General features: G+C 54.0%; 1 protein-coding gene across 1 annotated transcript in view; it reads right to left on the bottom strand.

Moving 5' to 3' along the window:
• The window catches only part of SLC6A17 (solute carrier family 6 member 17), a 52,265-nt gene extending 26,325 nt beyond the window's left edge, over positions 1-25,940 (bottom strand). Inside the window, exons 1-5 of the mRNA XM_086717786.1 lie at positions 25,554-25,940; positions 8,164-8,536; positions 3,718-3,875; positions 1,887-2,013; positions 938-1,119 (exon numbers count right to left, since the gene is read on the bottom strand). Of these exons, the coding sequence (XP_086573912.1) occupies positions 938-1,119; positions 1,887-2,013; positions 3,718-3,875; positions 8,164-8,449 (753 nt within the window). The 5' untranslated portion in view covers positions 8,450-8,536; positions 25,554-25,940. The remainder of the gene's footprint in view (positions 1-937; positions 1,120-1,886; positions 2,014-3,717; positions 3,876-8,163; positions 8,537-25,553) is intronic.
• Between the last annotated feature and the right edge of the window lie 682 nt (positions 25,941-26,622).

The raw sequence follows: 26,622 nt of genomic DNA, 5'->3' as shown, positions 1-26,622 counted from the left end.
AATGGATGTAATGCTTCCTAACTCATAAGGGTGTTGTGGACCCAAAGCAGTCAGACATGTGGCAGTGCCTGATAAGTGCCACGAAGTCTCAGCTACTTTTGTGGCCTTTGGAGAGGGAAGAGGTGGAGAACACTCTACTTTTCCAAGGCTCAACTTCCTTACTCTTGAGTCCGTTATAACACCTGGAGCCTCAGACAGATGGCCAAGGCTCTAGTTCCAGCTCTGTGACGCACTGGCTGCCTGATCTCAGCTGAGGTGCCTTCCCCGCTCTGGGTCTCAGTTCACTCATCTGTAGAATGAGTGGATTAGGCCACGGAGTCCCTAATGTCCTTTGCGGCCCCAACAGTCCATGAATACCGTACATGCCAAAGAAGAAAGGGCCTTTACTTAGAAGGGGTCTGAGCTCCTGGGAGAAGGTGTGTGGGGTTGGCTGGACTGCACCCCGAGAGAGCCACGGAGAGCCGTCCTCGAGGCCCCAAGGTGCCTGTACTCACAGCATGCACCTGCTCAAAGAGCCCTTTCATTTCCACAGGGTGAGCTGCTGAGTTTTACCAAAAAGTGCTCAGAGCAGATGCTTCTAGGGCTTTTGCTTAGGAACCTTAAGGGTTAGGATGTAGACGAATGTCCCTGGGTCAGCGCTCCCAGCTTTTTTTCCCTTTCAAGACTGCAGAGCAGGCCTGAGTTATCTGAGCACAGAGGCGGCTAGCGTTCAAAGCAATGATTTTCCACAAGCCCACTCCGACCCCCTCCTGGTGGGCAATGATCCAGCAGTGACACTCCCGTCGCCTCCATGGGGGGGAGGGGGGGCTGTGTCATCATCCTGAGCCACTCAGAGGCCAAGCCCACCCAACAGACCCTGCATAGCATATCCCAGTGTCCTCAGACCCCTGCCTTCCATGCTCTTCTACCCCCCGTCCCGAGTCCCTTCCTGACTCACCTTCCCGGAGGACTGGATGCCCTTGACCACAGCCATGCCCACGATGCTCCAGGCCACCAGGAGGCACAGGGTCATCTTCCAGTTGAGGCCCCCGCTCTCCGAGATGGAATTGGAGATGTCCAAGGCCTCTCGGTACCAGAAGTAGGTGGTGGCTGAGCTCTTTTCACACTCTGCCTCCACCACTGAAACAGCAGCAAAGGCCACAGTGCCTCAGTCGGGGCTCTGGGTCCCCCTCCTCTGCCTGACCCCCAACGAGGGCAGCAGTGGGCGAGGGGCCAGCTGAGTGTGGGGAGCAGGGAGGGACTGTGCTTGTTCTAGGCTAGCCAGGATCTGGCAGACCCTGAAGCCTCCAGATGGGGCTCCAGATGGGGCCCAGGAGGCTTTGGGACACACTGATCTGGCTGCATTCTCACACATGCCACTCCCTGCCCGCCTCCATCGGTGGAGGACAGCAAGGGTTAGGCAGAACTGGCCTCAAGTTCCCTGGGAAAGGTTCTGAGCTAGGAGCCAGACATCTGGATTCTCATCCAAGATCCTTGGTTAAATCAGTAGTGCAACCACAGGAAAGTTGCTTCTGGACCTCAGTTTACCCCTCTGTGAGGTGGGATACATCATTTGGCCTTTTATAGGACTGGCATGCAAACTAAGGCTGTTTCCAGACAGGATGGTGTTAGAGTTACACAGGATTGTAACAACTAAACACAAGTCACAATTTCTAGAGTTTTCTCTACACTCATTTCATTCAGTCCCCATAAGAACTCTATGGGATAGGCTGGCAAGGATCATCAGAACAGGAAATGTGGGTCAGGTAGGTGTCTTATTCAAGGCGACACAGCAAGTCAATGAAGTCTCAAATCTCTGCCTAAGCCTCTGAGGCTCCTTCCACCCCTTCCTGAGACAGGCTGGCTGGAGAACCCAGTTGGTCATACTCAGGAGGTCCTATACTTGCCTGCCACAGTCCCATTCCTGGTGACAGGACATTCGCTCCAGGGCAGTGGGTACTGGAAGGACTTGAAGAAGTAGAAAATGCTCCAGCCGATGATCACATTATAATATAGCCCAACAAACAGGCAGACCTGGGGACAATGGTCGATGGTCGGGGGAGGGGTCATGAAGGCTGCAGGCAACTCCACCCCACCCCCACTCCCCATCCTAGGCCCAGGCTCCGGCTGACTGCACACAACACTGCTCACAGTCTTGGAGGAAGAGGAGGAGGAGGAGGAGGAGGGATGAGACACAGGCACTGAGGGCCTCTTCCTAATCCTCCCTTCATCTGGTATTCAGGGAATCCACAAAAGAATGTTTCAGATATTAAAGATCTCTCCTTTAAGCAATGAACTCTTAAAATGGTAATCCTTTCCAGTTTGAAATTCTTCTAAAAATGCTTAAAGCACTTCCCCATCATTTCCTGATGACTCAGGATTACAATCCCAGAGCTGCCCTCCGGGACACTGGAGGCCTGCTCGCCTTTTGCCTCTACAGACAATGGCCCCAGACTGCAGTGTTCCTTGAGCTTTCGTGGATGCTTCTTCCTGGTTTCCTACGTCCTCCCTCGTCTCAGGACCCCACTCTTTGGTACTGTCAGCAGCCCGCCTCCAGAAAGATGTCACTTTCCATGTCTCGGAAACATGATCGCTACCCTTGGCAGAATTGCATTTGAGATAGGAGTACACGGATTCTGACCGAGGGTCCGAGTGGTTTCTCAGAAAGCAATGCTTTCACGCTCGGGGGTTGGCCGTATCCGCTCTGGATGCTGAGAGGCCCCTTCCGCCTCCAGCGGCCTGCTTGGTAATGCTGATCGGCATGAGCGCCGAGGGCCCCTTACCGCGTCAATTTCACGAGCCCTGGCATGCAGGAGCAGACGCTCGGACGGCACACCTTAACCGCAATATCGAGGGAGAGGGACCCCCACTTCTTTCACTTGGGTGCTTTCAGGCCAAGGGGAGACCCATTCACACTCACGTGCATACACACGGCCAGCCCTGGCAGGGTATGCTGTACTTGGCCGTGTCTCCCTGGGCAGAGGTGATGCCCGCCATGACTGTGGGAGCCACACAGACCCTCCCCCAGTCTCTGCCTAAGACAGGTTTGGGCTGTCCATGCTACCAGGCCTAACAGAATGCTCAGTCCCTTCCAGAGGCAGGTGTGAACACGTGCACCCATGGGCTCTGCCCATAAGGGAAGCTCAGTTTCCTCACCTCGAGAGCTAAGCGGAACCTCACCTCCAGGCCCGTAAATGAGCCTCACGGAGTTCCCCATCCAGGCCCGTGGGGTGTCCCCGGCTCCCGCTGTTCCAAAGCCGGGTCGGCCACAGGCTCTCATCTGAGACCTTCTCCAACGCTGCTCATGTGCACAGCAAAGTGGCAAGGAACCCCCACGCCCCAGGACTGCCTTTTCCCGCCACACACCTGCCCAACTGAAATACTCCTCAGTCAAGGAGAGAGGAAGGGCCTCTCTCACGGGGAGCTGATGGGCTGGGAAGCACAGGCATCTGGGACTGGTCCACGTGTCCACGGAGAACTTCGGCTGAGATGTCCCAGGCACCCCCTCGAGACGATGTCCCAGCCTCTCCTCCTTGGCAACAATTCCCAATATTATATCCTGCCTCGGGCAGTAATTTAGGCACTGTGTGGCCCTGAGACACCGGCTGGAAACAATTCTCACGCTGAGGGTCTCCCTCCTGCCCTCGCCCTGGCCCAAGACTCCGGTCTACAAGCCCCGTACCCCAGAGCGGCCCCTCTGCCTGCCGGTTAAGTGCCCAGTGTCTGCCTCCGACTCACTATGCAGCTGGAGAAGCCGATGCCCCCCAAGCGGGGGCACACGTAGTGCCACACACCAATGCTGCCACGGCGGATCCTCTGGCCCACAGCCAGCTCCAGGAAGAAGAGTGGGATCCCGATGATGATCAGTAACACGAGGTAGGGCACCAGGTAGGCACCTGGGGAGGAGAGAGGAGTGTCACGGGGTGTCCGGAGCACGGCACCACGGTAAAGGAGGACGGCCATGTCCTGCAGACCTGCCCACATCTCTGATCACCCCCAAAGTGCCAGCGGTCCTGTGCTCCTCCAGGAATGGTCTGGCTCATACGTGTGGCCCACCACACACTGGCCGCCCAGGCCCTCCTTCTCCCCCTTGACTCCTCTGCCCTGAAATGCTAAGGGGGGATCTAGATGTAGGTCCATGCCTCTCGCTCACAAGGTTGGATTCAGAGATGGACAGACAGACAGACAGATGCCGCACTCTCAGGAATCCACACGTCAAATCACAAATAGACACACTCTCCCCTCCCGACGTACTCTGTGGACACCTGTTCACACCCCCTCCCGCCCACAGAGAAGCAGCCCCAGATGGAGTGGACCCTGCTCCCTCATCCCCCAGAGGCACAGCCCCGGGGCACAGCCCTCCCCGCATCTGAAGCAGATGCTGACACAGCAGACCGGGTAGCTCCAGGGAAGCGGAGCTTTTGGAAGCTCTCCAGGGAGACAGGGTCTGACCAGCATCACCATTAATCTACAGCTAATTGGGAGGAACGAGGGAGAAATTAGCAGTTCAGAAAAGCACGGCCGAGAGGATCATAATGGATAGACAGGATGGATCTTGATAAAGATTCCAGATGAGAAATTAAACTCACTGTCCCTGGCCTCACTGCAGACACAATCTCAATTCCAAGTGACAGGGCAGTTAGCAGGAGAATTAAAATCGTGTCTGGACACAGATGAGCGATCCCTGCTGAGAGACGTGCCAGCAACCCAGTCCTGTTAGCAATGCTGTCACACAGCCCCCGCCACCAGTGCCATCATGGCCACCCAGTAACCCCAGACCAAGCCTTGCCAGCTTGGAGCATCCAGAAGACCCCCAGCCACATGGCTCTGGCCCCCATAACATGACATCCGTATGTGTGCGATCTGCCAAAGAACCCGGGGGGATCAGGCGTCTCTTGGGCACAAGACCCAGCGCTCGGCAACAGTCAGCTGTTGACTGTAGGCTTACCATGCGCTTGGCATGTGGGGGGTGCGGGGGGTGGGTACTTGGGTGAAAGAAGGCACAGCCGCTATCCCAGGAGAGCTCACAGTCTGGAAGGCAAGACCCTCAGGTTCACACGAGCAATGTCAGCACGTGTACACACACATACACACGGACCAGTCACACAGAGCCAACCGAGCACACGCATGCTGAGGGAGGGGTCAGACAGAACTCATCAGGAAAGTCCTCCAGGGGAGGTAACCCACCAAACCTTACACAACAGCATCTGATTCATTAAACATCCACCCGCATACAGTCACACGTACACGTAAATTCCACGTGTCGCTAACAAGCAGCCTGAAAAGAGGGTGGGCCCGAAGGACTCGCGGTTCTGTCTCCTGGTCCGGGGTTTCGGGGAAATGAGAGAGGAGAGAAGTGACATGCAGAAAAGCACAGGGACACAGCCTCCCTAGTTTCGTATTTCACCCACATACCCTTGGGTGGCGCAAGATGCGCAGAAAGATGGGTTTCGGGGTAGCAGAAGAGTAGGCTGGCATCCTCTGGGGATGCTTCTCTCCTCTGCCCCAAAGAACCAGGGAAAGCCTCCACATCCGTGCTGTCCAAAGAGCGGCCCCACAGCAGAGACCGGTCCCTGGCAACCCGCCACCTGCCCCTCGGGCCGGTCGCCTGCGCCAGGCCCAGGGCACTCACTTGGCTGCAATTCTCCTGACCGTGCCACGGCCTAGCCACGCGCAGCGCTCGGGGGCTGGGGGCTGGGTGAGAATTGCTGGTTAGGCAGAGGTGTTTTTCTTATCAACCTTTGCTGAGATCCTTTGGAAACGCACCCTCTACCACCTTAGAAAATACAACCTGGAGGCACAACTAGATTGATCTCCTTTGACGTTTCAGGGACGTTCCGGAGCTTCAGGTCGTCAGCCTGAACAGCCAGGAGTGCTGTGCACGGTGTTAGAAGTTCCACAGAACATGGCTCTAGGAAGGTAGATTGTGTGATCTCTGAGGCCTCCTGGATCTCTCCAGTCTCTGTCCTGGTCTATATTCTAGGTCTTGCTTCCGGCACACCCTGAGGTTATTTCTGGGCTTTGAAGCACCACCTTGGTCTCAGCCTGTTGAGATGCGTACTAAGTAGGGGCTGAGATCTAGGGGGGGGGGGGCAGACCCTCTGGGCTTGAATCCTGGCTCTGCCACTTACTAGCTGTGTGACTCTGGACCAATTACCTGATCTCTCTACACCACTGTTTTGTCCTCTGCCTAAAAAAGGATAATAACATTAGGTAGAACCACATGAAACTGCTGATCTCTGACCATTTTTGACTTATAAAAATGGTCATTTCACATGCTTCAACTCTACCCCTATGGCACAGGGCTGTTTCAAGGATTCACTGACTTCCTTACCCTTAGTAAGCACTTGATGAACATATGCCTCTTTTTCATAGAGATAAACAGGAAAAAAAAAGGAAACTAAGAGGACACAGAATAAAGAAACGGTCAGCATCTAGTCGCGCTAAGCAGAGCTCCAGAGTTCCCACCCAGATTTAAGCAAAGTTGGACTCGATCCTTCACGGCTCGGAACCACAGAGCTTCCACTCTTGGACCGAATAGTTGTCTCTTTCCTGTATGTGAAACATGATAATTTATCTCCTTCCAAAAAATATTTAAGATGACTTATCATAAACCCCGTAGAATACTGGAGTCAAAGGCAGAGATAGAAAGGGACTCTAGGAATCAGAGAGGGGGGAAGGATGGGGGCAGGAATGAGTCATGGGGAGCTCAAAATCCTGACAGTTATATCAACTCAGTGACCTGAGTCTGGCCATGCGATATAGGCGAAAAGCTCTAATTGGTAGCTATTTATTGCTTTATTAGAGGTGGGGGGAAGACCTTTCAAAGCATGGAGAGCATACAGTGAATAAACGGTGCCATAGTGGCAAGATAAAAGCCTCTGGCCTCAGTTACACCGGCTCGAGGGGGCATGCTCACTTCCCACCCTTCAACAGAAATTGGAAAGAAGGGAAGTCTCCAGCCAGGCTCGGCCTCTGGACGAGAGAGTGTTCTGCAGAGGAGGGAGCATCCCTGAATGGGGCTGCATCTCTGGGAGAGGCTACATGGCCAGAGTCGCACAGAGCAGAGAGAAAAGGAGTCAGGTGAGAATGCCTACAAAGCTATGGCCACCCATCAGGCTGGAGTGTGGCAGTCCCAGGCCACAGGGACTAGGAGGCACAAGGGCTCTCTGCTGGCTCCAATCACTTTCCCAGGACCAGATGTCCGAGCTTGTAAATGTCCTTGTTTTCAGCCTGCTAGGTTTTTCTGTGTTTATTTTCTGTTAGTTTTCCCCTGGTTTCAAAACAAATTACCTTTGAAACATTCCAGCCTGCCTCAGACGGGCCAGAGGATAAGGGCCCGGGGGGCTGCTACCCACCTGGGTGACTAGAAGTGGTTAGTAGAAGGGGTTTGATTCCAGGGGCAAGATCCTGTAGGCGGATTAAAACTCGGGGGGCAGTGCGAGGCCCCCTCCTCCCTGGGAGGCAGCAGGTGTGCTCAGACTCTGGGGGCCAAGCTGTTCTGGTTAGAATCCTTACTTTATCACTAGCTGTGTGACCTTGAGCGAGATACCTAACCTCTCTGTGCCTCAATTTTGCAGTCTCTACCATGAGGATAGTAACTCCTTCCTCACACAGGGAGTAGGGGGATTTGATGGCTGAACTGTATGAAATTGGTGCTTTGGTTGGTCCCAGACACTTAAATATCAGCAGTTTCATGCATTTCGGCCTAATATCCGATAAGCGTTGAGCAGTGCCTGGCACCTGCTAAGCCTTTAAGTGTCATGGCCAACAGTTGCTCTTTACTATGCGTCAGATAACGGTGTTAAGCATTCCACACATAAGGCTCACCAAATCCTCCCAACTTTGCTGTAAGGCAGGATCTACTATTATTCCCATTTTACAGATGATGACAGAGAGGCACAGAGAGATCAAGCAACTTGTACAGGGCTGCAATGCCGGCTGGCTGCACTGGGGTTTGTGCCCAGGCAGTCCCAGGCCAGAGCCCACGTTCTTATCATCATCATGCCTGACAGCCTCTTGGTAGCTATGAACCATTAGCTATTTCTGGGGAGCCTTCCTCTGGACTCCCGAGCTCCACCCTATGAGGGCTCCAATTCTGCATCAGCAAAGGGGCGTCCCTTTCCACCCCTCAGCCCGGCCCCTTTGCAAGGCCCCCCTGGGGTAGGCAGGGCTGCCTCTTACCGCCTCCATTTTTCTGGCACAGGTAGGGGAACCTCCAGATGTTGCCCAGGCCCACGGAGAAGCCGATCTGGGCCAGGATGTACTGCAGCTTGCTGTTCCAGGCCGGCCGGTCCTCCGCGTCCAGCTCCTCCTCTGCCGCCTTCTGCTTGCCGCCGGCCTCACCTGCCACATTCAGGATGCTCTGCTTGTAGTCCACGGGCTCCTCGAGGGCCAGCAGGTCGGCCACCGACTCCGTGACATGCTCACTGCTGTGCTCACGCTGGGTCACCTTGCTGTTCTTAGGCATTGGTGCCGCCTGGGCCACGCAGCCCCGCTCCCCGGCACTCAGAGAAGGTGGGGCTCAGCTGCTGTCAGCTCCTTCTCATCCAGGGACCTGTGAGACCAGGTGAGCAGGGGAGGATCAGCTGACCACCCCAGAGAGGTGGGGAGCCCTAGCGGACCCAGATCCGCCATCACTCCGGGCACATACTCGGAGGCTGGGCTGTGAGTGGCCTGGAATGTTGCGTTTGTCTTTCTCCCTGTCAGGGGGTACCCACCGAGGGGCTCAAAGTCTGCAGACTCAGTTTTCTCACAGGCCGTGCCTGAGCATGCCTGAAAGGCAAACCTAATGGGGTAGGAGGGGCCAACCCACCCACCAAACCCAAATAAAGGGGCATCCATGATGCCACTGCCCCCTTTCGTAACCGCATATCCTGAAGTGTTCCAGGCCCTTCTGAGGCCCCCCACAGCCCTCTCCTCCCAGTGGTGCAGGTTTGTGGCCAAGTCCTAGCCCTCCTGAGCCCTAGCTATGTAGCCGAACCATCTGGTGGGACCCTGGGAAACCAGTGTCTGCCTTCTCTGGGGTCTTTCTGTTCAAAATACAGCGCATGGGCCAGCAGCATCACAGGGAGCTTGTTAGAAATGCAGAGGGCCCCCCGGGTGGCTCAGCTGATTAAGCGTCCGACTCTGGGTTTCTGCCCGGGTTGTGACCTCATGGTTCGTGGGTTCTAGCCCCGCGCTGGACTCTGTGCTGATGGTGTGGAACCTGCTTGGGATTCTCTCTCTCACCCTCCTTCTCTGCCTCTCTCCCTTGCTCTCTCTCTCTCTCTCTCTCAAAAATAAATAAAAGAAAACTTAAAAAAAAGAAAAGAAAAGAAATGCAGAATGCCAGGCCCACCCCAGACCTACCAAACCATTCTCTGTATGTTTACAGAACCCTTAGTGATTAAAAGGGACATTAATGCTTGCAAAACGAAAACAGAAAACAAACAACAACAACAAGAAAGCAATAAAACATAAACAAAACAAAAAAACCCCAAAAGGTTAGAGCTCTCACCATGGGGACCCTGAACAGCCCCACATCTGGACCTTCATTCCCCAGGCAGGAGCGCTGACCAGGTTCTGCTAAGGATTCTGGCACTAAAGCCCTAGAGGTGTTTGCTTAGTGCCAACAAATGCTGGGTCATCGCTCAGCACTGACATTATCTGAGGGCCACTGCAGCCAAGAGCCAGTTCTCCATCCTCCGGTGACAGTTTTACAGCAGATAATGTCTGCACGATGAGAGCGGGGGAGGCAAACCCTCCCCTGCTCCTGCCATTCCCCATCCATCTCTCAGGCTTTCCCTTAAAGAAATAAAGCACCAAGGAAATGAGCCCTTTGAAGGATATCAACATGCTGCTGTGTTTCAAAGCACCTCCTCGTTAAGGGGAGGTTGGAGGATTTAAAATTAAACACACGTACACCCCGGCCTGCAGTTGCCCTGTGTCTTTCTAGGGATGTAAATTACCCGGCTCGGTAATCACTTTACTAGGGGAAGGAGCCGCCTCTGGAAGTCTGTGCTCCTGGTCTTCACCATCGGAACAGCACGGGCAATGGCACCGTGCAGCAGAAGCTTGACCCGGACCTCCTGGCCGACTCCAGTAAAGCCCCAAACTTCAAGGGAACCTGGCCAGCCGGATCCTGTTACACGTGTAGTGAAGCTAGGACACCCGACAGATGGGGACTGTCCATGCTGGTCTGTGTGGTTAGCCAGTCCTCCCTGGGCCAGGCCATGGACCACAGCAGCAGGTGACAACTCCCTGAAGGGAAACCGTGAATCTTTGGTGACTCCCCCTTCCACTCCAGGAACGGTCAAGGTGTTGGGCTTTGCAGTGACCCAGACAGAACCAGCCTACCAAAAAGAGCTCAGAATTCCCTATAAGAAACACAGCTTTCTGTTGGGACTCCACTTCACATTGGGCCAGCCAAACATTCCACTGTGTCCTGGAGGGAGTGTGTGTCTGGGGACCTTTCAGCCCTCCTCCTCCTGCCCACACGACCTAAGGGAATGGTGCCCCTAGGAGTTATGCAATGGGGAGGCTTTTGTTCTTGTTTGGACTGCCAGGATGAGCCCTTTCCCCTTCCCTGGTCAGCAGATCCCTGTCCCCAGGGCACCCAAATGGAGAAAACCTAAGCACAGGCAATGGCAGTTTGAGAGACAGAGTGAGAGAGAGAGAGAGAGAGAGAGAGAGAGAGAGAGAGCTAGAGAGGGGCAGAGAGAGAAAGAATCCCAAGCAGCCTCCACACTGCCAGCATGGAGCCCGATGCAGGGCTTGAACTCACAAACTGTGAGATCATGACCTGAGCCAAAATCCAGAGTCAGACACTTAACCCACGGAGCTATCCAGGTGCCCCTTAAACAAGAGTTGTTATTAAAAACTAGAACTGGAGGGCGGGTGGGGAGCATCTGGGTGGCTCAGTGGGTTAAGCGTCCAACTCTGGATTTCAGCTCAGGTTATAATCTCATGGTTTAGGAGTCTGAGCCCACATCGGGCTCTCTGCTGTCAGCATGGAGCCTGCTTCAGATCCTCTGTCCCCCCCCCACCCCCCCCCGCCCCGACTTGCTGTCTCTCTCTCAAAAATAAACAAACACTTAAAAAAATTAAAAAGTAAAAACTAGAACTGGGGAGAAGGGTTGGGGTCCGTCTGGAGACTGCAGTTACCAGGGTGCCAGCTCAGAACCTGTCTCCAGGTACTCTGCCTGCCGTGGAATTTGACGAGAACAGTCCGCGATGCATTAAGTACGATTTACTGCTCATCATCCCACAACTGGAGAAAACCAAAGGGGATTCCCGCAAGCATGCGGAATTTATCCTGACGCTGACCAACTGGAGAACATGCTTTCCCAAAAATAGCCTAGAGAGTGGCAGCTCTCGTCACCAACAGGAGAAAGTTCTGCAGGAGGGAAGAGCGTCATTCAGACGAGGAGGACTCAAGGACAAAACCGGCACATTCCGGTAAAGCCACAGCAGCATCACAGAAACCACAGGCACGATGGGAGCTTCTTCCTTCTTCCCAAGATGCGTGCCAGAAGGCCCCCTGTGCCGTCAGGTTTGCAGGACGAAAAGCGCAAATTTACAAGTGGAGGCACTGGCCTGGGCTGCAATCATGACTAGAACCTTCTGTGCCCAGGAACATGCTCAGGTGACAAAAGTGTCTGACACTTAGAATATTAAAGCTTGAGGGGCCCTAGCAATATTCCCATTCCATGTATGAGGACACTGAGGCCCAGAGAGGAAGCCAATTGCCCAAAGCCACTGGTCACACTCAGCAGGGAGGTGGGAAACAGGACGAAGACAGTGGTGGTGAGGGCAGGGGCTTCGCAATCAGATGGACCTGGGTCTGAGATCTCCCATTTCTTTCACTCGTTCGTTCATTCCCTCACTCACTTGACATCCATTTACCGAGTGCCTTCTCTGTGCCAGGCTCTGTTCTAGGTTTCAGGGATAGAGCAGTGAACAAAATAAGCAAAATGTTTCCCCTCGTGGAGTTTATATTTCCTGTGGAAGGGCCAGATACTAAAGAAAGAAACAAACATATAAAAGCCAGTGGTGATACGTGACATAAAGACAAATAACATGCGGTGGGGGAGGGGGTGTTGCAAACTGAAGGGCTGTTATTTTATGGTCCAGAAAGGCATCCCTGAGGAGGGGACATTCAAGCAGAGGCACTCAGGAAACAGATGTCGAGTGAGTGAGTGAATGAATAAATGGAAACGCTCAACCCCTGGCCTGCCTGTCTTCAAAGCCCCTGTCCTCCACCACCACAACCGACCATAAGGACTCTGGCTGGTGCTCTGAGAGAGGTGGGCAGCCACTTCGCTTTAATTATGCAGGCGTCAGGCCTCTGTGGGGGGGGGGGGGTGCAGAGCGTCTACATAATGACAGCTGTCCCCTCCAAAGGAGGGCTGCCCTGGGGACTCAATGAGCAGACACATCCAAAGTGCCCAGCACAGGGCCTGGCACCAGAAAGGACCCTGCTCCTGGGAAGCCTTGCATTGTTCGCTTTTTTGTTTTTTGTTTTTCATTTAAAAATATGTAAAAAAAAAAACAAAACCCTCCATTTATGTTTGGTCACATAAATGCCAAAAGCCAGAGTCAGTTTGTGGCAGAAGTGGGGTGGAGATGGAGAGAAGCGTTTTCCAACACCACCACCTCAGAAATGTTGGTTTTTGTTACCAAGAGCTGGCACCACCCTGAGGCTGCTGGGACAGCACCCCACAAAGCCCAGCCCACCCACCTTACCTGGTGTCAAAGAGAAGCAGGTAAAGGCCTGGTCTTGTGTCTAAAGATCAGCAACATTATTACTAATAAAAAAAACATGGCCTCGCAGTAAAGTCTAGCAATATTATTAGTCACGCTGTAGCTCATATGTATTATGGTTTGAAATCACTTGCAAACATTTTGTACTCCGTCTCCTGGCACGGGATGGGGTGGTGACACTGCTCAGAAGCCAGACTGCACGGGTTCGAATCCCAGCTCCCTGCTTACCCGCTGCCTGGCCTCACAGGTTTCTTAAGGCCACAGAGCTGCATCTCCTCAGCCGTCAAAGGAGGACAGCAGTTCCCACCTCACAACGTTGTGGACAGAACAGGTCGCACAGGTCTCAGAACCACGCAGGAGCCCAGCAAGTGCTCATAAATGTTGCCTCTCCTTGTCATCTCACTGGATTCACAGCCAGCCCGGGAAGTGGGTGAGGCAGCTGCGCCCCAGGGCAGGACAGCACCTGACTCACATCACATGGCTGACAGTCCCAAGTCTCCTCGTGCCTCCGCTGCCTCCATGGTTTAAAGAGGACACAGCACCAGTGATATGGATCATCCTTTCCCGCAACCCCCAGTTCCCTTGGAGCCCCTGGGCTGGTGAAAGGTGAGCTTGCAGACCAGGGCGTGGGAACCCAGCGTGTACCCAGCCAACAACCCTGACGCATTACCTGGGACGAGCAGCAGGGTCAGAGAAGGATCCAGGAGGGGCGGATTCCTCTCTACCCCTAACTTTACGGGGCTTGGAGCCAGCCGTGATCCAGGTATCAGGAGGCCGGCCAGGTGCTGGTCCCGACCACCCACCAACCAACCATGCAAGCTGGCACCATTGCCCTGACCTCTCTAGGCCTCAGTTTCCCCGTGTGTAAAATGGGTTGGTCTTCATGATCTCCGAGGCCCTACCACCTCTGCCAGTTGAGAGCTCACTGGGGTGTCGTGGGGACGCTGTGACAGCCAGCCAGCCGTACTCTAATTTTGCCCCTGCTCAGGAGCTGGGGTAGGCTGTGAAGCTGATTCCAGGAGCAGCGCGTCAGATGATGGAGCTCTGAGGCACTGAAGGGCCTCAATTACTCAAAGCACAATGCGGGGGGGGGGGGGGGGGGCTTGAGAGTTGAGAGAGCCCTTGGGGCCAGACCTGTCACTTAGCAACAGATGCAGCCTGCAGCTCAGAAGCTCGAGTGAGAAAAGCAGCACCAGGGAGTGAAGCTCCTTAAAAAGAAAAAAAAAATTGTGCGACTAGGAGGCAGACAGGTAAAAATATCCCCTGCCGGAGGGCTGACGGCTCCACCACAAGTTTCAAAGCGTGGCACTCGGCCATCACCTCAGGGGTGAGGGGAGGCCGCTCACCCTGTGACTGGGGCCAGGCCCCGCCCCTCCGCTCCAAGCATCCCGAGGTGGGGGCCTTCTGGAACGCGGTGTCCAGTCGGCCCCCTGAGCACCCGCCTCTTGGGGTCACAGTCTCTCTCGTTCGGGAGGGTTGTACCAGTAACCCCGGGGACGAACCCCAGGGAATCACTTCTTTTCCAAGCCAGACCCCCCAGGGGGACTGGGTGGTGAGGCCACCATCTTTGGGAAAGCAGGCGGCAGAGATGACGACAGACCCCCCCACCCCCACCCCAGGGCCCTGCTTCCCTCAGCCCCACAGGGAGCGCCGTATCTTGCCACTGTTGGGTCTCGCGGCTCTGGGGACAGTACTGCACATTCTTAAATGCAAACCTCTACAACGGAGAGCTGGGAAGAGCCCCCGGGAGCGGGGAGCAGTGGGAGGACACCCAGTGGCCCCAGCCATAAAGCCAGGGTCCAACTAACTCTAGGCTGATCAGAGGTAAGAAGGAAGCAAGGTCGGGGGCTCTCTGTCTCTCACACAACTAGACAGCTTCCTGATCTCCATGTGACAAGCCGTGGTGGCCCAAACAATTCTCCTAATTACCTCGGAGCCTCTGGGCTTCAGCTGAGCCTAAAGCAGGTCGACTGTTATCAGAGATACAAATTGTCCTACAAATTATTTTTAATTGTTTTATTGAAACCTCCCGGCAGTCACCTGGGGCAAACTGCTCCTGACAGGCCTTGGTGATGGCTGCTCTCCTGGTTTTTCTTGGCCAGCACCATTTGGACCCCTCCCTCCCTCCCCCTCCATGCCGAGGGCACAGAGCCCCGTCAGTATGTTTGAGCCCGTCCTCTCTCCCACCCCCTGTGCTCTGTCTGGTTCAGCCCTTCTCTCAGTTCGATGCCTGCAGCAGGCTCACTGTCCTCTGGGCCTTCAAAGGCGGCTTCCTGAAATACCACATCACCCCACTCCCACGGGAGAGAGCCCACGGCCCTTGCCAGAGACATTTGCCACTTCTCCATTCCCCAGCCTCAGCTGCCACTTCTCCACCGGGCCCCTGTGCAGAAAACCCTCCCCGGGGTCTGCCTCCTGAAGCTTCCCTTGAAGGGAACCACACTTACTCCCATTTTACAGATGAAGAACCAAAGGCTCAGAGGGGTTAGCTATACTTTCACTGGATGACCTTGGAGGTGCAGCTCAAGATCCACCTCGCCTCTGTGGCACGTTCTGTGATGCTGTAAGTGAAAAGTAATGCTCCTTTCTTTCCCCTTCTCGGCACGCAACTTGTAATACTCTTCCACGCTTTGACTATTTGGCTTTCTAGTATAACTCCTTGTGCACACCCCCGATTCATCCTCTAAACAGGGAGCTCCCTGAAGGCAGGAACCAAAGCATATCCAGCTTTGCATCCACCCGCAACTGCCCCCAGCCCAGCCGGTGCCTGGCGCACACAGGGCGGAATAGGACGCCTGCAGATGTTCCAGGGCTCCTGCCGCCCCACCCTCTAAGAGCAACCTGCTTCCTAGGTTGAAATCCTAACCACTGCCTTCACCTTTGAAACACCAGCAAGGACAAAAAGCTAACACACTTGACTGAGTCACCTTTAAACCTACTAGATGCCTGCGTGCCCCAGCCATGGGAGCGGGGGGTGGGGGGGATGTGGGGGGGGGTACGAATGAAATGCAGCCCAGAAGCCCATGTGGGGAGGACCCTGGGACTTGGAATCCAGCTTTCTGTTCTGTAATCATCTGTACGATAGGGAACAGTGCTTACCTACCAACTGCATCTGGTTACCACATGGATAGCAAGAGAAAGAGAAGATTCTTGGGAAGTCAAATAAACAGAACAGGAATTTCTGACTCCATTTCACAGATTTGTTGTAGACCAAATCCTCACGTATTACTATTGTACGTGCTCAGTGAATGCGATATGAAGGAAGTGAATGAGTGCATGAATGACAGGTGCATTCTGAATTCCCCCAATTTTCCAGAACCTGACATAATTTCCCAGCTTCAAAACTTTCCTATTTTCTGGTGCAATATTCCCATCCCCAAAACACACGGTGTCCCAAAGACGCCCCACGTGGCAGTGTAAAGCAAAGGTAAGCTAAGAAGTCTGGCCGTCATTCGCTGACTTTCTGCCTCTTCTAAAGGATCCACTATTTGTGCCTCACTCTCTCCACTTTGTAGACAGGGTCTGCCTTCACCTTAGAGAGGTACACACTGGATGGGCACCGTCTCCGCACGGAGTGTTCCACGAGGCTGGTGGGACCATTGCAAACAGCAGCTCAGGCAGAGGAGCCAGTAGAACCTTCTGTGGCCCGTCTCACCTTCCTGTTACATTTGCCGAGCGTGCTCTCTGCAGTTGGTATTTTGTTTTCTTAGTCAAGGAGGAAGGGAAGCAGGAAAAGGGGCAGATGGTCCAGAGGGGGAGGAACTGGCACTGGAATATGTGGGTGGGGCCAGTGCAAACAAAATCTTTTGGTTCAGTTTTACCATTTCATGGCAGGGGGAAAGGCATGCCTAGTCGCTGTGGAAGCACGAGCAGTGCCATGACCACCCCACAGATGCATTAACCTTGTGCCAGAACTTAGGTGCTAAGGGAACTTCTGAAGGCGGTGGGGGGGTGTCATCATTAACAGCAGCAGCAGCAGCAGCAGCAGCAGCAGCAGCAGCAACAACAAACAACAACACAGGGATCCTTCTTGAGGGCTGGCTCTGTAGCAGCCACTGTGTGGAGTGGCCATTATTTCCTTAAGCCCTGCCCATAACCGTATGAGTTTGGCACCACACTTACTGCTATCTTACAGATGAAGAAGGAGAGGCTCAGAGGGATTGGTTGCTGATTTGATTGAACCGCTGGCCCTGCGATGCTGGTGCTTTCTTGAACTTACCAGAGAGGCTCAATGGAAGGTTTTCACCCAACCAGGTCACCACTGCCACCTGATCAACAGCCATTTTGAGATGCCACTGACTGTACATTGTGTCTTGAATTGAAGATGTGATGGTGTGCCCCAAAAAAAAAAAAAAATGCATCTTGGAACTGGTGAAGCAAAGCGACAGGTCCACGGGCACAAGTCAAAAACTGGAGGCCCTGGGTCCACACCAGCACAGTCTGACTCTGGGATCTGACTCTAAACCACAACACTATCACAGAAAGATGGGTTTTGGAGGCAGGGAGGTCTCGTTTGAGTCTTGCTGCCACTTACTAGCTGTGAGTCTTCAGGAAAGAACACAGAATCTCAGGGTCTTGGCTTCTGGACCTGAAAAGATGGAGAAGTCCCCAAAGGTGAGGGACTCTTGGTCATGAGGACAAGATGAGATGATGCAGGCGGCATACCGTGAGCTGGCACCAGCTGCCCCTTCACGTGAGCACATGGGGAAAGTGGGTGTGGCCAAGCCTAGGGGCACAGCTGCCCACTGTCCTGCGGTGCCCTGGCACCGGAGTGCGACAAGCATGTGGGTGCCCGAGGACGCGGGGGGCTGGAGGGGGTGCTGGTGCTCCAACTGACTTCCCGCTTCCTTTACTTCCTTCGACCAATATTTATTGAACACTAACTATGTGTCAGACCCTGTTCTAGCACAGCAGAGAACAGAGCAAGCAATGCCCCTCCCCTGTGGGATTTATATTCTAGGGTAAAGTGACAAAAATCAGACAGATATGGGGCACCTGAGTGGCTCAGTTGGTTAAGCATCCAACTCCTGGTTTCGGCTCAGGTCATGATCTCATGGTTTCGTGGGTTCGAGCCCTGTGTTGGGCTCTGCGCTGGTGACATGGAGCCTGCTTGAAAGTCAGTCTCTCTCTCTGTCTCTCTCTCTCTGTCTCTCTCTGCCTCTTCCCCACTCACACTCTCTCTGTCTCTCCCAGGATAGATAAATAAATTTAAAAACAGACAAATATATAATTACTGCCATATGTATAGACATATATCTCCAGTATATATAAACATATCACATAAATATGTAATATTGAATGTGAGGGGACGGAGTGAGACAGGGGTGCTACAATATGTAGAGGGACTAGGAGGGCACACTCTGATAAAGACCTGATGGAGGGTGATAATGGGCCATGTGAATATCCTGAGAAAGCATTCAGGGCAGAGCGAACAGGAAGTGCAAAGGCCCTGAGGCAGCCTGCTTGGTGAGTAGGAGGACTAGAAAGAAGGACCTGGGCCTAGGGCATCCTAAACAAGGGAAGAATGGGAAGTGCCTTCAGGAGGATAGCTAGACTCCAGAGTAGGCAGGGCTTGCAGAGCATGGAAAGGACTGGGTTTCCTTTCAAGGCTCATAGGGAGCCGTTTCAAGTTTTCAAGCAGGGGAGTGATGCGACTCAACTGTTTTTAAAAAGATGACTGAAGGACAAGTGAAGACACAGGGAGGGTAGTTAAGAGGGGATGATGACCTGAGCCGGGGCGGTGGGTGAGGTTTAGGTTTTAGAGAGAGAGGGAAACATAGAGCCCCAGAGTGCTGGAGAACATACCAGGTCCCCGACAGGTAGACAACCTATGGGACTGTCCCAATTTGGAAAAAGACAAAAGTTTTTTAAAATCACGTGTTAAAATGAAATTCCAGGAGCAAGGAGTGAAAGCCTCACTACCTTCTTTCCTCATTCATGAGAGGCCCATGGTGGTAACAGATGGGTCCTCACAGTATCTGTCCAAATTCTCTGACCTGGATTTTCTTTTCTGTTTTTTTTTTTAACGTTTATTTATTTTTGAGACAGAGAGAGACAGAGCATGAAGGGGGGAGGGGCAGAGAGAGAAGGAGACACAGAATCGGAAGCAGGCTCCAGGCTCTGAGCCATCAGCCCAGAGCCCAACGCGGGACTCGAATTCACGGACCGCAAGATCGTGACCTGAGCTGAAGTCGGACGCTTAACCGACTGCGCCACCCAGGCGCCCCTTTTTCTGTTTTTTTTTTTTTTTAATTAAAAAACCTTTTTTTATTAAAAAAAATTTTTTTAGCATTTATTTATTTTTGAGAGACAGACATAGGCAGAGCATGTGCGGGGGAGGGGGAGAGAGAGAGAAAGAGATACAGAATCTGAAGCAGGCTCCAGGCTCTGAGCTATTTGTTAGCACAGAGCCTGATGCGGGGCTTGAACTCACGAACTTCGAGACCATGACCTGAGCTGAAGTCGGACGCTCAACCTACTGAGCCAGCTAGGCGCCCCGGACCTGGATTTTCTTAAAGCCACTACTTTGTCTTGCCTCAGAGAGAGACCAAGGGTGTCCAATTACCTGTGTTACCCACCAGACTGCTGAAGGGCACTTGAAGGAATAGTGATCAGAAACCCTTAATTACAGTCCCAACATGATGTCTCTTTCCTGGGAATGAGAAGGGTTTGTGGCTCTTTCCTCATCAACCCTCAGTGTAGCTTTGTGGAGAGGTGGGCAGAAAAGTGCCCCTACTGGGAACAGGTCACAGGACAGCCGATCGCAGTGAAGGGAGCAAGTATTTTTGAAAACCTGCTATGCTTACATATGTTATTTATACCCCCAACAACTTGGGATAAAAATGTAATTCTCATTTTACAAAGAAACCCAGGCTGAGGGAAGAAAACTATCAGGTACAAAATTACCCTGCCATGAAGTGAAAGAGTGGAGATTCAAACTGTGGGCCCCTGAGCTCTGTAGCCCATTTTCTTTCTGATATTCTAGTGCTTTCCAATCTTTTGTACATCATGACACATGGAGAAGAGAACACTGATATGGCACACTGGGGTAAGCGGTCCCGGCACCCTAGGCCATTCCAGGCAACTCCAAGGAATAGAGGCATCGTTATTTCTGGGCCCCACGCTACCCATCTGCGGCACTGGTTAGGAAGTTTTCCAATGTACCATGACACGGTGCAAAGTGATATACCCGAATCTCATTCAGCAAGTCAACAGTGAGGTGAGTCCATCTACCACCATTTCTCCCTGAGGTTAGGAGCTTCTTCATTTGGCCAGGTCCTTTCCCAAAGCCAATGTCACAATGCAAGTTGGGGGACTGGTCAAGGAGGTTCCTCCCAGCTGCTCTAGAGGAGTCCCCAAATTACTAGCAGGCAGGGCGTCTCGGTGGTGTGCCAGGACCGTGGACAGCGCCCACCAGGCCATTCAGGAAGCCGGTGCTGGCTTGCACCTGCTCTCCTTCCCTTCCAACCCCCCAGGGAAGAGGAGGTCCACATCCCCACTGGATACTCACCTGGCAGCACCTGATGGAGCCGCTCCAGCAGGTGACTGTTCACTTCCCTTGAAAGGTAGCTTTATCAAACAGCACTCCTGACCTGGAGTGGGATTTAAAACCACAGGAGCCCAGGAGTCTTATAATTAAAGAGAAAATGCAACCAGCAGGAATTTGGGGGTGTGGACCAATGAATTCTATTTGTAAGTGAAAGAATAGGTGGCAAATTAGTGGTGCACAGAATCCAGTGGAAATTCTCATTAAACCAGTAATTAGAAATGACAGAGTACACAGAGAGGCAACTTGTTATCTTCAAATGAACTGTGAGTAGCCTTGGAAGGCACAGAGGCAGCTCGGGGGCACAAATGCAGCTGATGAGATGACCCCAAGGCCCAGGAGCTGGGGCGTTATTTCCTCCCATTCGTGCCTGCCCCACCCTCACTCCACAAGAGGTCCCAGAGCAAATAGGGCTTTAAGTCTCAACTCCCAAGTTAGACACTCAGGCTGCCCAGGACTCCCCTGACCCAGAATTATGCTCCAACAAAATGTGCCTGGTCATGAACATGAGAACAATAGGGTACAGCAATCCATCTTGCACCTGAGCTGATGTGCTCACCTGTAAATTTTCTGTGCACGGTGAGTATCTATTTCTTCTAACAACTGGATGTATCCATAGTTGAACAGTGTTTTAACTTGAATAATAACTCATGGGGGAGGGGGGGACTTTTCAAAGGACTCTGTCTCCACAAAATGGCTGCCTGTGGAGCCAGGGATTCTGGGAAAACCTTTTGTGTCCTCTGGGGGTGGGGGAACATCAATGCTTACATTCCAGTTATCCACCCTCACTTACAAGAACTTCCCTACCAAGATCAAGGGTCGTTTGGACGTACCGCGCAGGCTAGGACAATACGGGCCTGTCCTGCCAGGGATGGTGGTTTCTCAGAGAGGAAATAGATGAAGAAGCAGGAAGAATCTGATGCCAAGTTTCCCAGCACAGCCCCAGACTCCAGTGGCAGAACCCCAAGGGTGAGGAGAGTGGGCTCTCCACGGGACAAGATGAGGAAGCGAGCGGCGTCCTTCTGAGCAGCCCACGCCAGCCAGCGGCTGCCATGCATAACCTTGGAGTGTTCGCAGTTTTGCTCTGGAGTCTGGGGCCTCACCAGAAACTGCTGCCCGTCCCTGGCACACACTCTCCAGCAGAGAAATCTGACACACCAGAGCTCCCACCAGCGACTGACCGTCCTTGATTCTGCAGATGCGGAAATCCTCAGGGCGACATCCACTGTGCTCTGACTCTTCCCTCACTGCTTCCAGCACCAACCCTTGACTTGGACAAACTTTAAGGAATGAGGTCAGGAGTGGTAGAGTCGGGGTAGGGGTGGGGATGGGGCAAGACAAGATAGGACAATGCAGCAGCATGATGGAGCCTAGGATCTTCCGCTGGATCCCAGCTCCCCTGGCACCACAGACCGTATTTCCCAAACCTTGGAAGTTTAGGTATGTTCATTCTCCACCAAATTCCCATTGGTGGAGGCCCATTTCTCCCTTCCTCAGGGCGCTAGCTTAAAGAACTAGACCCACAGGTTTAGACAGCCTCATTTGGGTATAAATGCCTAGGCGGTCTGCAAACATTTATTAAGAACTTACTGTGAAGTGGTTAAGAATCTGCCAGACCTGAGTTCAAATTCTCAGACTGCCACTCACTGCTGGTGTGACCTTCAGCAAATGATGTAACGTCTCTGAACCTCAAGTCCCACATCTGTAAACCGCAGAGAGCAATGTCCATCTCCTGGGATTGTAGCAAAGATTAAACGAGGTGGTATACGAATAAAGCACTTAGTGCAACACAGAAGCCTCAGTAAAAACCTGGATATTCTCACTGTTTGCCAAGCACGGCATGAGCTCCTGGAATCCAGAACTGCACCAGCCCCTCCTAAAAGCACACAAAGTAGGCGCTTCCCCACAGGCCACTGACCCGCCTGATTCTAGGGTAGCACACTAACACAGACCCGCAGACCCACACTAACACAGTCTGGGACGCTAGGTGGGGGAGGGTGATGCACAAGGGCTTTGTAGGGGCTGAGGGACAGAGTCTTTTCCCTGCCTGGTGCTCCAGATGTTTGGCTGTGAGAACTTCTTGCAGCCCAGCCTAGGAGTGAGTGATAACTCAGATCTGCTTCCAGGAAAAAAAGCCCAAATCCACCTTCCCTTTAAACTATGTGGCTGCTTATCTTAACAGCCTTAAAGGGATTCATGATGAATTGTCCTGCCGCAGCAAACTTAGATCGGAAAGGAGCTCTAGAGAAGGGGGGACACACCGGCAGTAGGAGCCTGCTTCTCAAGAACCCTCTCATCTCTGTCTCGATCATCTTTGAAATTTGTTTCCAGGTCCACTGGGGAGAGCATCAATCCAGGGTGCATGTACCACACACACACACACACACACACACACACACACACACACACACTGCCAGTAGGACTGGAGTCCCCTAGGTCAGCACGGCCTCTCTGGCTGCACCATTATTGCCTTTCACTCTTGAGGCACACACATCTTAGCTCAGCACCAAGCCTAGACATCTTACAGAAAGAGACAGCAAGGGGCCAGGATCCCTCAGGGAAGGCAAGCGACACACTCCTTTCCTCTCCAGGAAAGGCCAGCCTCACCTCCCCAGGATGGTTGTCATGCAGCTTCCAACTCCATGATAGATAGGACAAGAGGGAGGAGGACGGCAAGATCTGGCCATATGGCAGGGGCCCCCAAAGTCCACCGGGCAAGTGCCACAACTTGAGACCAGGCCATGGTCATGAACAATTCTAAGGAGTCAGGGCCTGTGCTGGAGTCTCGCCCTGGAGCGGTTGCAGAGACAGCTGAGGGCACCCATCAGACCCAGCACAGCTCTGTCCACCACCTCCACCCCACCCTTCATAACTCTGTTCCTTTTTTTTTTTTAGATATAATTTATTGTCAAGTTAGCTAACATACATCGTATACAGTGTGCTCTTGGTTTCAGGAGTAGATTCTGGTGATTCTTCTGATTCTTCGCTCACATACAACACCCAGTGCTCATCCCAACAAGCGCCCTCCTCGATGCCCATCTCCCATTTTCCCCTCTCCCCACACCCCCCGCCATCAACCCACAGTTTGTTCTCTGTTTTTAAGAGTCTTTCATGGTCCATGACCCTGCTCTTACTCAGCGTGTCCTGGGGAGACCTGAAGGTTGGGAAGAGGTCAACGTGAAGCTGAATTAGGGGTCCTTCGCAAGCACATGTGAAGCCCTGACACTTTCACTTGTCTCCATACCCCCTCTCACACCAAGGCACAAGGGCAGGGAGAGAAAGAACCACCTCTGGTTAAGGCCCATAAAGAAAGAGGTGGGAAATAACATTTTAGAGCATCTGCCACGTGTCCAGCACTGGGCTCAAAATAAGCTTGAGGAAAAGGCACCACAGGCATCCCTCTTCTATGACCGAGGAAACCAAGGCCCCGGACGTAAAGTGACTTGCCCAAGGTCACCCCGCCCTGGCACCTGGCAGAGCCCTGGGCCCACTTCCGACCACAAGCACACAGCCTCCCCCTGGGCCCCTGCTCCAATTCCCCAACTCCAACCTGGCTCTGCGTGCCTTCCCTGTGGGGTCAGAGCTCTAGGACACCTGCCCAGTGCCTGAGTTTTGCTTGGCTCACTCTGAGGACCTGCCTACCTCTAGTCAGTGGCCCCCAAACTCCGGGAGCCCTGGCCATCGCTGCTTACAAGCCCTGGTAAAGAACTCCATTCAGCTCACAAACAGCTGACACACAACTCTGTGTGACTCAGGCCAAACGAACTCACTCCAATCAGAGCTGGTGGGCACGATTTGCCTCCTGCACTGAGTCACTCTCCAGGCTGAGCTGCAGGGATTTGCTGAGACTCACCACCTACTTAGCCACAGCTGCTTGGTTGGAGAAAAAGCCAGCACGGGAGCTAAGACCTCTGACGGTCCCAACGGATGAGCCACAGCCAAGGACAATCGGGTGTGACCTCGAAGCCCTTCCTCCTGCCTGGGTGATGGGTCCACCTGGCTGGACCATGGGGTAATATAAGCACAGCATGAAATACAAGAATTCTTTACCATTAACCTCAACACACTCTGACCTTGTTCTCCAGACATCAATCAGTATGTGCAGGACAGCCTTACAGTTAGGCTGGAACTAAAGTTTTGGTTGATTTTTTTTTTTTTTTTTGAGCCGTTACAGGATTTGCTTAGTTCCTGGAAGTTCCTGTTAACAAGGGCAGTGCCCTCAGAAAAATCTTCCTTCTCTATACCACGACCCTGTCTTCCCAGCCCGACCCACCTGCCTCCCTTTCACAGCTGAATTGCCCCAAAGGTAGTTCTGGTTAGAAATTCCCTAGTCCGAAGGATCCGTTACAAATTTCTCAAAGAAGGAAAGAGGAATGAAATTTTAAAAAATAAATAAAAACAAAACAAAAACATTTTTTTTTTTTTTTAACGCCACTTGACAGCCACTGGGCCCCCTCAAGTGACTGGCCTCAGGATTTCCGAAGGGCTGTTTGGCCTTTAAAAAGATAACACCAGTCTTCCTTCCACGGCAGCCGTGCCCCTGGGGGAACGGCCCTCCCCGGACTACCGTGAGCATAGCTTGGGAGGACGTTGGTTGCACAGGTATAAATGTGGCTGAGGCCTCTCCCGAGACGGCGCCCTCTCCAGACCTGCACCCCGCGCACGTCCCCCATCTCAGCCATTCGCTTCCCAGATGCGCTTCCCTCGAGGGAAGATGGGTTCCCCGCTAGCTCCGAATTCAGCGAGGTCCAGCTCCCGGACTCGGAATTAAATATTCATCTCGGGCGTGAGCGCTCCGCTACTCCTGCCAATGTTACTGTCAAGGTCATGGGCCTGAAGCCGAGCGGCTGAGGCTGGGGTCTCCGGCCGCGCAAGAGCCTCCCCGCGGGAACTGCGCCCTGGGCGCGCAGCTCCGGGCGGCCAAACCGGCCGGGCCTCCCGCCCGGTGCTCCGCGGGCGTTTGCCTCTGCAGCTCAGCCGGATTACCTCCGGAGTTCTTGGGCCCTCCTGAGCCCTGGAAGCTGGAGCCCGTTGGGTGAACCCATGAGCGCGGAGCTGGGCACCCCCGATGCGCCCGAGGAGCGCGGGCCCCGGGGCTTCGTCGCCAGGCAACGGCGGCTGGAGCAGCGGGAGGAGCCCGGGGCCCGCGCAGGGCCGGGCGGGCACCGGGCAGCGCCGCCTCGCACCTCTGTCCTTAGGCCTTCCAGGCTGGGGCGGGGCCAGAACAGCTAAAGTTGCGGTGGCTGGCCGGGTACAGGCAGGCAGGGCGCGGCCCGAGACTCACCTGTCCCGCGTGAGCCGTCGCGCGGATTCGACCCCCTGCGCTCCGGCCGAGCAGCTGCTGTCCCCGACGGGTCGCCGGCTCACAGCCCCTCCCGCGGGCACCCGAGTCTGGCGGCGGCGGGCACCGGCCGGGGCTGGGAGGGGACCCGGAGCCGCGCGTCCGCGCACGCGACTCTGCTCGCTCCTCGCTCCCTCCCTCGCCGCCGGTTCCGACTCAGATCCCGCCCGCGGCGCGCTCGAGCCTCTCTGGGGAGCAGCCCTGGGACCCAGGTTCCGTGGCGGAGGGAGCGCGTGGGGGCTGCAGGCGCCAGAGCCGAGTGTCGCCCTCCCCGCGCCCCAGCCGCGCCGGCTCTGCGGAGCGGAACGGAGCTGGGCGGAGCGCAGCGCGCACTGTTCCCTCGCTTTCCGAAAGGCCACCCTGGCGGCGGGGCGCCGTGACGCAGGCTTGACTCACGCTCGGGCCCGCGTCAGTGCGAGGCTCTGGGGCCGCAAGCGAGGCTCTGATGGCCGACGACGCAGGCGGAGGGGGTGGGCAGGGAGAGGGAGAGGGGCTAACCCAGGAGCGGCCTCTTGAGGCCCCTCCCCAGGACACCCAGACCCTGGGGCTTCATCATGGTGGCTTCCATTATCAGAAGAATGGGGCCCCAATGGCCAAGGGTCTCTGGGATCCTGGGCCCCATTTCTTCACCCTATCAGGTGCAGCTCTTTGGCCCTCCTTCATGAATTGGGCTTTACCCAAAGTGCTCACTCCCCTGCCGTAGCCACCCTCACCCCCGTGCCTTTGCTTACTCTTCCCCTACTTGCAATTCCTTTTCCACTCCACCGTCCTTCCATCCTACCATCTTGCAAGACCATTCCCTGTGCAGTTCAACTTCACTACAGTACTCCTCTGTTGAGCTCCTACTGTATGCTGTGGGCAGCAGGGGTTGAGAAGATCGCGGAACTGCGGGCCGCGCCTCTGGAACCGGCAGAGTGGGGTTTTACCTTGATAGCCACAATACCAGCCCAAAGGACTGAGGAACTCTACAAGATGGGGAAAGTGGGGGGCTATGAAGGGAGAGGAAAATTCT

Source organism: Puma concolor, chromosome C1 (assembly GCF_028749965.1).
Source record: "Puma concolor isolate L17-30 chromosome C1, mPumCon1.1.hap2, whole genome shotgun sequence".
Classification (NCBI taxonomy): Eukaryota; Metazoa; Chordata; class Mammalia; order Carnivora; family Felidae; genus Puma; species Puma concolor.
Note: the sequence above shows the minus strand (reverse complement) of the source record. Positions and strands in the feature narration are given on the sequence as shown.